The 13153-nt window shown below is 30.8% G+C and overlaps 2 protein-coding genes across 3 annotated transcripts; both read right to left on the bottom strand.

Moving 5' to 3' along the window:
• Positions 1-652: 652 nt before the first annotated feature.
• Positions 653-1968, bottom strand: LOC106436649. The gene is made up of 2 exons (XM_013877607.3): positions 1818-1968; positions 653-1392 (listed from the first exon to the last, which is right to left on the bottom strand). Exon 2 carries the CDS (start codon positions 1371-1373, stop codon positions 855-857), a length of 519 nt encoding a protein of 172 aa, XP_013733061.1. The 5' UTR covers positions 1374-1392; positions 1818-1968; the 3' UTR covers positions 653-854.
• Positions 1969-7722: 5754 nt separating this feature from the next.
• On the bottom strand, positions 7723-12509 carry LOC106436655 (non-specific lipid transfer protein GPI-anchored 24). Of its 2 annotated transcripts, none has more exons than XM_022720296.2 (3): positions 9779-12509; positions 8293-8359; positions 7723-7906 (listed from the first exon to the last, which is right to left on the bottom strand). In XM_022720296.2, exons 1-3 carry the CDS (start codon positions 10116-10118, stop codon positions 7897-7899), a joined length of 417 nt encoding a protein of 138 aa, XP_022576017.1. In that variant the 5' UTR covers positions 10119-12509; the 3' UTR covers positions 7723-7896. The 2 variants fall into 2 exon arrangements, with proteins under 2 accessions (XP_022576017.1, XP_013733066.1); XM_013877612.3 differs by having other exon boundaries at positions 8293-8331; positions 9779-12508.
• Positions 12510-13153: the final 644 nt, after the last annotated feature.

Raw genomic sequence — 13153 nt, 5'->3', positions numbered from 1 at the left:
TTAAAAACCAACTCTTAATATATTTTACATTTATATGGTGCCAAATAGTTTCATTATACACATAAACTTAATTTGAATCCACAAAACGTTATTGTATTCTAACCCCAAAACACAAACCCTTAACAATGTTCCTTTTTATTTTAAACAACCCTAAACCCTATTTATTGATAATTAAAATACTTATGGTTCTTTTTACGATAATGTTTAATAAAATATCAAAATATATGCACAACAAACGAATTCTATTAACCTTTTACGAAACTCTTTGGAGTTGATTACAAAAAATATATATTTGACATTAGCTCTTCAACTAGCAAAATAATTATAGGTTAATCAATGGAAATATTAACAAAGTTAACATTACTTCCTACTCCTATAATCATTTACTATTTAATATAATAATTTTAAAATCAATTTAGTTTAGATCTTTTTTTTGATAGAAATGCTACTTTGAAAGTTAAAACTTAAAAGTGATAGTCAAATAAAGGTTTAAAATATGAGTGCATGCCAATTTGAATGTTTTTAATGCAATTTTCCCAAGACATAAATGCATTCAATCATTTTTTTTTTAATTTGTGTGAAAAATTCATGAGAATTCACTTACCAATAACCCCTTAGTGAAACTAATGAAATTAACTTCACATTCATCCAAAAAAAAAAAGAAGAAGAAATTTAAAGAATTCAAGAACACAGTTTAGATCTCATGAATGTAAATCACAGATTCTGCTTATTTGTTCCTCCTCTTTTCTGATTCGAATGATAAAAAAGGAAACAAGTTCAATTCTTCTAAACAAACATTCATCTCGTTCTCTTCTTATCTCATAATGTTTTTTTTCTTTGAATCTTTGTTGTCTCTACGTTTCCTTAGAACTCACTTGCTGTCTGAACCGGCGGGCGCAATCCTGGAATCTCATAACCAGACTGCTACATTTCAAAGGGTTGTCAACATTCTCCTCGTAGCATTTCTTCCACGCTTGGTGATCTGAAGAGCAAGGCATTGGTTTCGGTTCCGGGATCTTAAACTCTTTCTCCCTCAGATCTTTGGCTCTCTCTGTCACTTGATGAACGATGCTCCTTTCTTGTCTCTCCACCTTCTCAAGAACCTTCTCACCCTCTCTCAAAATGGATTTTATCGATTCCAGCTCCGTGTTTGCCGCTGCCTGTTGCGGTACTGGGAAGAAGAATGGTGGCTGCGTCGGTAGTTCTGCCATTGGCTTTGGTTTATCTGCATCGTGGTGTGTCTTCGCTTGGTCTGCGTTGCTCTGTGGTGAGACTTTGGGTTTGGTTTTCTTCGCCTTCCTCTTTGGTTGATTGTCGCCTTCAGCTAACTGATTGATCAGCCTTGAACTTATCTGAATTGTGTAATCGCCCATTTTAACGAGTTTGAACAACCTGGAAGATGAAATCCACATCACATCACACAAACTTAGTAAACAACAGTATATCGTCAAAATCTAATACTGACTCAAGGAGCATTTCAAGATCTTCATCATTCCTTTACTTATCCACCTTCAAATAAGAGGTACATTGAGATAAAGCAAAATGATTTTCGCATTGGCCACAAGAACAAAGACACTTCCAGATACATTGCCACGAAATGCGCTATAAATCTAAAGCAAAATTAAAGGTCTATAGATGTTGATTCAACAATATGTAAATGTAACAACTGCATCGCGCAGAAACAAAAACGGGTGGATTCTTCGAGATTGGACAAAGAAGAAATCTGTGGAGGATAGATACAAGGCTAAGAACCCTAGAATCTTACACGAAGCATCCAAAACCAAAATCGACATGGAAAACAAAGACGGAGACGATACCTGATAGTAGGGAAAGATCGAGAAGGATTAGGGGAACGGCGACGGCGACGGCGATCCTCTCGTCACAGCTGTGAAAAGGAAGACGAGAGAGGAACTGCGTGCGATAGGACGCTGATTCGAAAAGGTGTGGGCATATAATATTAAATTGAACCCAACTTATTTTAATGGGCTTATAAGGCCCTAGTTGTAGGTTTGGGTCAACTGAAAACATATTTTTTTAGTGTCCGGTTAATTAAGCTATTACAACGATGAAAAATATATAAGACGAATCTACGGCTAACAGTTCTACTATCGTCACTCTGAACCACCCTATGAAATCTATGTCTGATGATATACCATGTACCATGTTGAAGATCTCTTGTAACATTTTTTTTCTGTAATTTGCACAATTTGTGTTTTCTGGGATTTGAATTCCAGAACTCCGGATGTAGAAGCATTAATGAACCCTTAGTCAAACCGCTGGATTAAGGAGGGTTTCACGAAAACATAAATTATAATCAGATGTTTTGAATCTTTTGATATAAAATATAATAATTTTCTCAAATATCAATAAAATAGATTTTTTTTACCAAAAAAACTCACAAAATATCATCAAATTTTTTTTGGTTAAATAGCCATAGACATTTAATTTATAAATATAAATAATTATTTAAATAAATAAATAAAATAAAATATTTTTATATTTTTAAAATATATATTATTGAATTTGAATTTTTTACTATACAAACTGTAGTGAGTCAACACAAATCTATCTAATATACCTGGCAAAAACCTCCGGCTGGATTTGTTAAGTGTAATGTTGGGTCTTCATGGGACGTATCATCGCTAAAATGTGGTGCAGCGTGGATTGTCCGGGATCATCAGGGTCTACCTCTGCTCCACAGTAGAAGAGCCTTCTCGAGTGTGTTCTCTTCCTTTGAAGCGGATCTTTTCTCGATAATGTGGTCTCTGGAAGCATTGCGTGATTTGCATATCACTAAAGTGATCCTTGAAGTATCCTCGGCTGAAGCTTGGAAGGCACTCATCTCTCCTGAAAAGTTTCCTAATGTTTCTTATGTTCTCTCTCGCCTTCGCAGAATTGCTAACGATTTCGAGCATTTCCAAGTGGTGTTGTCTCCGCCAGGTATCAACTCCGTGGCCTTATCCATAGCTCTTAGTGTTACTAAGGATCGTCGATATCAATCTTATCTGGCTCGTGGAGGTCCTAGTTGGTTAGCCAGTTATTTGCATTCTGAAGCCTTGGGTGGAGCGGCTGCTTCCTAGGACTTGATGTAGCTGCAATGATCGCTTGCCTTGAATGGTTCAGGCACACGTTGTAATTCCCCTGATTGGGAGTCTATTTCTTTCTACAGCATCTACTGATGTCTTTTGTTGCGTTTTTACGCTTTTTGTTCTTTTGTTTCTTTTATCCTTTCTTGTCTCTGATACCTCATAAGTCGGTTGACTTAAGTTTTAATGGAATTTTTCCAAGACAAAAAAAAAAATACTCCATCCGTTTCAAAATGATAAATGTCTTAGAAGAGAAAAATATTTCAAACTTTAGTTCTTGATTTTAGTTCCAACTTGAGCCTATTGTTTCTCTCATTGATACAATTTTTGTTTCTCTGTTTTTGAATCAGACGAAAAAATGGAATATTTGTTGTTTACCTCCAAGTCTGTAACAAGCAACATCCCGACAAGCTATGTGATCATATCTCGACACTGTCCTCGATGGTTTCGTTGAGTAAGACCCAAAGTCGCTTGCAAGACATGTACCAAGACTAGTATGGTCATGGTCTTCCGTGAAGAAGTCCTACCGTCGGTTACGAGAAGATTTGTCACATCACGGATTCGAGCCCAATCTTGAATGAGAAGAAGGCCTATGATGATTTGGCTCATAAGAAAACCCTAAAGTTTTCTCTTTTCTCTTCTATAAATAGGAGGTAGCCCCTAAATGTTTTTCCAGAGAAGCAAAGCGTAGTAAAACCCAGCCCGAATGAAGAGAGAGTAGCCGTGATGGAGGAGAAGCCACCAGAGCCACCATGGGTCACCGGAGAACCGCCAGCCACCGTGAAGTCTCACCTGAGAGGAGATCTCGCCGTGTTTCGATCCCTTCTCGTCGTTTTTTTTCTAGATCCAGCTACTGGTGAAGGTAAGGAAACCCCTAATCACTCTCTCTTTGTTCTTCTTTGTCTCTTTTTTCTTCTAGATCTCTGATCTAGGGTTTGGATGCAAACCAACCCTTGTATTTGTAGATCTGGTTTGAGGAGCCGTAGAACAGATATCTATTCCGTTCATCCTTTGATTCGCAGATCTATGTAAGATGAGGTCTTGTTGCAATCTTTATCTCCTTTTTTTTTACCAAGAAACAGTTATTCTATTACGCAAACTTAAGGTGGTCTTAGTAACTACTAACTAGACGGGAATAGAACAACTAATAAAACAAAGATTTATGTGAAATGAGCAAGCAGTCCTAGCTAGCAAATCAACAATTTTGTTTTGCACCCTTGGAATGTAGGAGATCTTGAAGTCCGGGAAGCATATATGAAGAGTTTGAATGACCTCCAGCTCTGTTGAGAAGTTTGGCTAAGCTTGTGGGTCCTTTATCATTGCAATCATGCCCTTGCAATCTGTCCTAAAACTTTGATATGTCGAATGTTGTAGCATGCTCTCCATTGTCCATCTTAGCGCTTCCAGTTGTGAGTCCAATGCCGACACACGGCTTCTTAAGTTTTGTGTCCCTATAAGCTGCATCTTTCCCATACTATCCTTCCATACCCATCTACTTCCACTGAATTGAGTTGTAGAGGTCCATGAACCATTCACCATACAAATATTACCCAAGTTTAAGACTTGCGGTTCTTCAACGATTTGTGCCTGTGGGGGAGCATGTATTTTTTCCTTTGCATTGTACCAAGCCTGACACTCACTCTCTTAAAAAGCTCTGATGGGTCCCTATCTATACCTCTGAATAGCTTATCATTCCTAGCCATCCAAATATACTAGATTATCCAAGGATAAGGATCTGTATATTGTTCCGGCTTTAGAATATTGTTCTTCCTCCAAAAAGATAGTCCATATTGGCATAGATACTCAAGGTAAGGAATTTTTGCGGGCTTGATGGAGTAGATGATAATGACCATGCTTGTAAGGCTGGTGGGCATTCAAAGATCGCATGAGTAACGATTTCTTTTGGCTCTCCACATCTTGGACAATAGTTATCACACCACATATTGCGCCGGACTAGATTCCTTGTGGCCGCTATATGCCCTGTAATTAATTGCCATATAAGATGACATATCTTCTAAGGTGCATTTACTTGCCAAGCAAAAGCTTGGAGTTTGGGTATACTGGGATCCAGAACTTCATTTTCTCCAAGAAAGTGATCTGATGGTGATGATAAAAGAAGATCCGCGGTATCTGATGTATCACAGTTTCATCACATATCTGGGAAGCGAAAAGAGAGAAAGCATATAAGTTTGCATTGATTTTTTAGATATGTAGATTCGCAATAAAAAAAAGTTAGTTAGTGATAAAGAAAATAAAAGAGAAGATGAAATTATGATGTATAAAAAGAAATGATTTGCAGAAAAGAATGTGATTTACATGTTAAAAAAAGGAAGAAGCCAAACAAATTTGTCAAAAGGAAGAAGAAAAACGAGGTAATAATCAGATAGAGAGAGAAGAGGGATAATCCAAGTTGCTGGACCATCTTAGTCACATGAATTAACTTAGTCAACAACTGTTTGGTTTTAGTTACAAAAAAATATCTTAGTAGCTGAAACTGCCTTATGACGTTGTAATAAAAATATGAAAACTGCCTCTAAGTGTTAATAACTCAAGAATAATCTCGTAAACAAAAAGTCAAAGAAAAGAAACCAAATTTTTTTTTAATACATTAAACTAGATTTTGATCCGCGCTTTCAAAGTGGATGGTTACTTTATTTGTAAAATTCAATTATATTTCAAATTTACAATGTGTTACTTTTTATCATCGACAAAAGTGTGTGATCAAATTATCGAACTTCATATTCTTTCATGAATTAATTTGCTTGTAGATAGATAGAATTTGTCTTATTTATTTTTCAGGACAAGGTTGGTATAGTACTCTAGAAAGTTTTGATGTTTTGATCGGGGCAAGAAAAGTCGGTGCCAGTCTCTCCCCTCTTCATACGGAGGTGGAAGCGTTACTTTGGGCAATGGAGTGTATGAGAAATTTGCATCAATTTCAGGTCACGTTTGCAACGGATTTTTCTCAATTGGTGAAGATGTTTCAGAACCAGAAGAATTGTCGGCTTTTGTAAATTATTTGGAAGATATCAATGTACTGAAAAAAAGCTTTCTAAACTCAGAGATCATTCATGTACCACGAATGCAAAATTCAAAGGCGGATAGTCTAGCACGTACTGTTAGGAAACATACGTCTTTTGCCATTTACATGGATGCGGAGCTCCCGATTTGGTCTACAGAGCCAGTATGAGTCTTTTTTGTTGATGAGAAAAAAAAACAAACAGGGGAAATTGAAAAATAGTTCACATTAAAGAATGTATTTGTCTATCGGTACTTTTGCATTAATTGATTAGTTTTGGACATAATTACTTTTATAATAACAAAAATAATTATTAAAAATTGAATCTAACCCATAAAAATATGAAAAAAAATCAATACAACTATGAGAAAATGGTACATGTTTTGTCGTATAATAATTGAATTCAAAAAATAATTTATATATGTTAATGTAGATTTGTCAGAATATATATTATAACTCTTTTTATAAAGATAAAATATATTTTCCAATTTATCTTCTACGTTTTATGAAGGTTTAAAATTTGTATTGTAAAATCTTCTCAATAATTTTTCTAAATATAGAATATGTGTGCTTCAATTCTAACTAAAACTGTTTGTATTTCTAACATACAATACATATAGTAAGATTTTCATTTCTTTTTATGTTCTATCATTTACTCTATCATCTGTCGTAGATAAAACAACTAATTCTTACACGTGTATATTATGCTCTAAACAAGTTAGAATTTGTATTCTAACATTATGTCAGTAATATATCATTTTAGAATATGTATTCTATATTTTTGGTTATTTTATGTTTTTAAAACTGAGAAAATCTTAAAAGCAATCGTAACTAATTTTATTTAAACTTATCTTGATCTCGACGTTGAATTACACTGAATTATGTTGATTTCAATTTTTTTATTCAACGAGGTTATATTCGGAAGTTGTGAATCAACCAAAATGGAAGAGTAGGCAGACAGATGAAGATGATGACTGAGAAACGTAAAGGAATCGTTGAAGAGAAAGGCAAAACAATTGAAGAAATGAATGAGAAGAAACGCAGGAACAATTCTTGAAAGAGGAGAAAAAAACCTACTAATAGGAGAACAACGAGAGTGAACGAAGATAGTTGGTCGGTATCGCCAGAGAGTTGACCAGAATAATAGATAGATAATCCAAATGCATAGTTTTGAGAAAGAGAAAAAAATGTTTGTTAGAGAGAGTGAGAGGTTAAATATTTAGGATTCATTTTATTAATTAATTAAATACATACTATATGAATATTTAATTATTTAATGTTAATCTTTTATTTATCTAATTAAATAGGGGTTAGAGGGTTAATTTTATATTTAAATTCAAAGGTGTTTTGTGATAAAAAAAAATCCAAATGTATAAGGGGACAAGTTTAATTTGGATATGTCATAAACTTATAATTAGCCAATTTTTTTGAAAATAAGTTTTTGACTAAGAAATTTTAACTTTATGTGCTCATACATTTTTTAGAGAGAAGCTCAAACCAAATATTTTCTTATAAGTGTGAGAAAATAGTACTTTAACTTGTAGAAAATAAATTTCATAACCAAAAAGTTGTGAAAATCACAATAAAAATAAGAAATTTTTTTGAAAAGAAGCCGAATCCCACAAAAACTCGTAATCTTGAATTAAAAATCAACTTACAAAGCCATCAAATCGAACCAAACCAATTTTAACTTTTACATGGATATGTTAATAAAATAACGCAGAGATCATGATCAGGACGATTCCGACCAAACCAGTTTCTGCGGGTTTGCTTGCAGCATCCTTGTCAGTTTTAGGTGTACCTAGAAATGATGAATCAAATTTTAGTTACGAAATACTAAGTAGTTAAAGAAATATTTCTAAACCCTTAGTTTTATACTTTCCACCAAAATGAGTTATTTTGACACTTTTTATTACATTAAAAAGTGTTATTTTAAAATTCCAAGATAATTTATATTTATTTTAAATTTAATGGTCACATAAATGCTATTGATTAAATAAATATAATTAATTATTTTTAATTTATATAAAAATGTTAAAATGATTTTTTTGCGACAAGGAAAAAATAGAAAAAAATTGCTAAGATTATTATTCGTTACAATATTTATTAATTTTCAGTTGGAACGCCATAATTGTTATTATACCTCCCCTCCCTCTCCTTCAAAAAAAAACTTTAATTGTTTCTTACCTGAAGGTGGTGCTGTCATATGCGGCAATGGAGCATGAGCTAGGAAAAAAAAGAAGAATCAAATTGCCTATAGAAAAAATATATTATATTTTGATCTGATTATCAAGTATTATCTCTTGGTTTTATTTAAAACACATTAAAATATATTCACAATGTATGGTTATTCAGTCTATATAAAAAATCACTAAACTTTGAGCAGTTGAAAAAAAAATTTCATCTTGAATTGACAAATGAAAGATGACAAAACCGTGGATAAATAATATTTTATGTGTGATCATATTCATATTACCACTTTTCATGATTATACTAACCACTTTTATCTTCATTTTTAATGAAGAAAAATCCTCTCAAATAGTTATTTTAAGTTTTTGTCACAAAAATGGCATTCAATAAAAAAATAACCAAAATAACTCATTTTTATTCTGAAAATTTTAATTTTAATTTTAATTTTTAAAATCATATCCTCAAAACTCTACCCTTTAACTCTAAACCATAAGTCTAGATTAGTTAACCCCAGAGTATAAATGCATTTTTACTCTTTAATAAAACTTCTTTTTGTCATTTTTCTCGTTGAGGACTATTTTGTGACAAAAACTTAAAAATGACTATTTTATGGAATTTATCTTTAATGAAAGGTAAAAATTATTTATATTATTAGGTTAATCTAGACTTAGAGTTTAGAGTTGAGGAGTGAAGTAGAGTTTTTAGAATGTGAAATTTATGATTCTAATAAATATATAAATAAATACTTAAAATTTTTTTTTTAAAAAGCTTCAAAAATAATTTTAGATTTTCATAAACCAAATTGAAAAAAATAAAAAATCTTTACAAAAAAGTTCAAATTTGAAAAGTATAATTCAAAAACATCAAAACAAAAATTTATTTTTTTATTTTTAATTATTTATTATATATATAGAACAATGGTATAATAGTTTTTTTTTTGCCGCTTAATGAAGAATATATTTTTTTAAATGTCTCTTTAGTGGTGGTAAATACGAATAAGGGTACCAAAAAAATGGTAACCATGAAAATTTTCTTTTTAAACAAACATCAAGATATTAACGTTAATTGACTTGCTATCAGATCAAATAACAGTAACATACTTTCTCTGTTTATTTTAATTGTCTTTTTAGATTTATTCACATAGATTATGAAAATATTTTAAATATTTTCAAAATAAAAACATAATTACCTATACACTCAACTATATTTCAACCAATAAAAAAATAAACTTGAAAATATTGTTAATAAATTTTGCATTAAAATTTTAAAACGATATTTATATTAAAACAAAAATTTTATGCTACAAAAATAATTAAACTCAGACGGAGGTAATATATGTTAAGGATGCTCGAAAACTCTTTGTTACTGGAAAAAATGAGATACAGATTATTATTTTTTTAATAAACAGATTACTTGCGATTTTCCCGCAAGTCTTTTTTTTTATTAGCAAATAAGAATAAGAGGGCTAAAGGCAACACTTTACCGGGAGTTTCTGAACACAAGTTGAGATCGGTATTGATTCCACAAGACTTGGAGATAAGAGCACTGAAGGCAGTGATATTGAAAGGGACCACTAGCACTGGGGCCTTGATAAAGCCGCAAAGACACGATTGCTGCGTTTTCACCGCCGTACAACATTCCTTCGACGGAGTTCCTCCTTGAGCAAATGCCGGCAAACAAACAGTCAAACCTGCTGCACAGTTCATAGCTTCGTTTATTGTAGGACTAGGAGCTACGGGACTAGGTGGTGTCTGTCCTGAAACAACCGCAGCAGCCACTAACAATGTGGCTAGGATGAAGATCACGGTGGTGGTTTGAGCCATGATTTCTGGCCGTAGGATTGTTTATTATTGTTCTGTTTTTTTGGTTACTCGGTATTTTATATATACAACACAACCGTGGAAATAATTATTCCGTTTTTTTTTAATAATCAGTGTTAAGAAATAATTATTCCTTTATTCGTGGAGTAACACTAATAGGCACGTACATATTAATATTTCAGAGTTTTCTTTATGATGGATATATATCCAGTGGAAATATTTGTTTGAATAACTCGGTCTACATATTAATTTATACTCTTTCCTTTTCATAAAAAATGTCACTTTGACATTTTCCACACATACTAAAGAAAATGATTAAAATGCATTTAAGGTCTTATTAATTACACATATTCAACTAATAGTATTTTAGATAAATGAAATTATTTATAAAATCAATGTATTTTTAATTAATATTAAGCTGAAAGCTAAATTAAAATTCTAAAACAACACTTTTTTAAAACAAAATAAAAAGAAGTTAAAATGACACTGAAACTGAAAGAGTAATAATTAAAAGTTTATTTATAAAAAAAAGAGAGATGAAGTTTAATTATAACTAGATTTTGATCCGTGGAGACGACCAAATTAAGATTGGTCATAATTTTTGATTATGTTTATATTGTGTTAGTATATTGTTTTTAGATATTTAGACAACAAAATAATATGCATTGTTTTATTAATTGGGCCGGCTTGTTGGAATGGTTCAACCGTGATTACTTTGTTTGGTCGGGTACATGTTGTTGCTAAAATACATTTGTGTTGACCAAATAAAATTGGCCAAAAAACCCGATAAAATCGTTAGAAGTTAGAACTGATGATTCAATTCTATTAAAAAACTCAGTTACAAATTCAGTTATATTTCAATGATTTTTCCTTTAGTGGTAGTACATCAAATAGAGTTTCTTGTCATTCAGTGTGCATTGATTTAGTTAAATTTGTTATTAGAGTGTATATAATTATATATAATATGAAGAAGAAAAGTTTTGTATATATAATTCTAAAAGTGTTAAAGTTTTTTTTTTTGCGTGAAGATGTAAGATGAAAATGAAGAAGAAATGTGGATAGATGGATAGTGGTTATAGAAAGAACAAAATTATTTACTATTATTTAATTTTCTAATTTTCAAATATTTTAATACTATAAATTGTAAAATAGTAAAGTACATATATAATTATATATATATATATATATATATTCAAATGATATTACCATATAATACATTAATATTTATAAAATATTATTATTAAAATATATTTGAACTTGTTGACCCAAATTGAACTATAATTTATATGTTTCATAGGTTCATCATCCTATCCGGTTTTTAAAACATTGATGGTATGTTATAAAATCATTTGATAAATATTTTTTACAAAATAATATATCTTATAATGTGTTTTTTATTTATAAATCATGTTGTTTAATATGCTTTTGAAAATTACTATATCTATTTTAAAAACACATGAAGATATGAAAATGATATACTATGCTTTTCATTTCTATATGAAAATTCGGTAACATATAAAGTTTTTTAAATAAATTTAATATGTATATATTGCATTATATTTTTATTAATTAGTATAATATTTAATATATTTTATTAAAGTAAAAAGAATATGTACATATCATCTAAGTTTGAAGTAAAAAAAATCTTTTAAACGTTTAGGAAAATTATTAGTAATATAATTTATAGTGTTCAGTTATTTAAGTTTTAGCGTCTTCTCGAAATTATGAGGATGTTAACTAATAATATTTTTTCATTGGATATAATTCAAAAACGAATATTCAAATATATTGTTAAGAAGATGATACTGAATATAGTTATGAATTTATGATTTTCGTCAGTAAATTAATTATTGTTTGGCAAGATCATTTAAAATAGGAAAGTAGTTAGTTATGGTATAATTCGTTTAGATATTATTATTAGAGTTATTCTTGAGTTCACCCCCTAGGATGAACCTCTAGGTTCACCAACCAATAGAATTTCATTATTTCAAATTTGATATCTTTTAAAAAAAGAAACATAATATTATCAAATTATATTATGTTTTAGTTACAATAAAATTTTTTTTTTAAAAAAATATTGTTAACGTCGCTAGCAAAACACTAAGGGTTTGACTGGTGTCCATTCGGGAATCAAGTGGAACGAAGAAAAAAGGAATGTACGGGAACAAAATATCAGGAATGAAAAGGAATAGTTGTTTCTTATCAAATTTAACAAGGAATAATTCTGTTCTTAAATTCTCTACAAAAAAGGGAATGAAAGGGAATGAGATGGAATTATTATCCCTTGTGAATGGTGATTTTTTTAAGGAACGTTAGGGAATGCATTATTCCTCACTGTTCCCTGGTCACCATTCATACCCTAAACCTTAAATCCTAATCCCTAAACCCTAAATCTGAAACCCTAAACCCTTGGGTAAACCCTAAACCCTTGGATAAATCATAAATTCTAAATCAAAAACACTAAACACTAAAATCCTAAACCCTTAAGTGTTTTAGTGTTTAGTGTTTTTGATTTAGAGTTTATGATTTATCCAAGGGTCTAGGGTTTACCCAAGGGTTTAGAGTTTCAGAACTAGGGTTTAGGGATTAGGATTTAAGGTTTAATTTTTTCCTGACGACGTTAAAAATATTTTTTTGTAATTACTACTATTTTTATTTTATTTATTTTTTTTTTTTTAAAAACATAATATAACTTGACAATATTTTGTTTTTTTTTTAAAAGATATCGAATTTGAAATAATGAAATCCTATTGATTGGTGAACCTAGAGGTTCACCCTAGGGAGTGAACCCAAGAATAAGTCTTATTATTATTATCTTAATTTAGAATGTAATAGAAGCAAATTTATCTTAATTATTACCTCAGTGGCATTAAATTGTAAATATTTAGGAAAAGTCATGGTCAATTCAAATTTGTACTCATGTTTTAGTAGTTTAGATAATTAAATTTTGAATATACACAGTACATATAAAGAATAAGTGTTTTGCAAGTTTAAATGAAAGAATATGCTGATTGTGTTAATTAATAGATACTTGTTTT

Source organism: Brassica napus, chromosome A2 (genome assembly GCF_020379485.1).
Source record: "Brassica napus cultivar Da-Ae chromosome A2, Da-Ae, whole genome shotgun sequence".
Taxonomy (NCBI): Eukaryota; Viridiplantae; Streptophyta; class Magnoliopsida; order Brassicales; family Brassicaceae; genus Brassica; species Brassica napus.
Note: the sequence above shows the minus strand (reverse complement) of the source record. Positions and strands in the feature narration are given on the sequence as shown.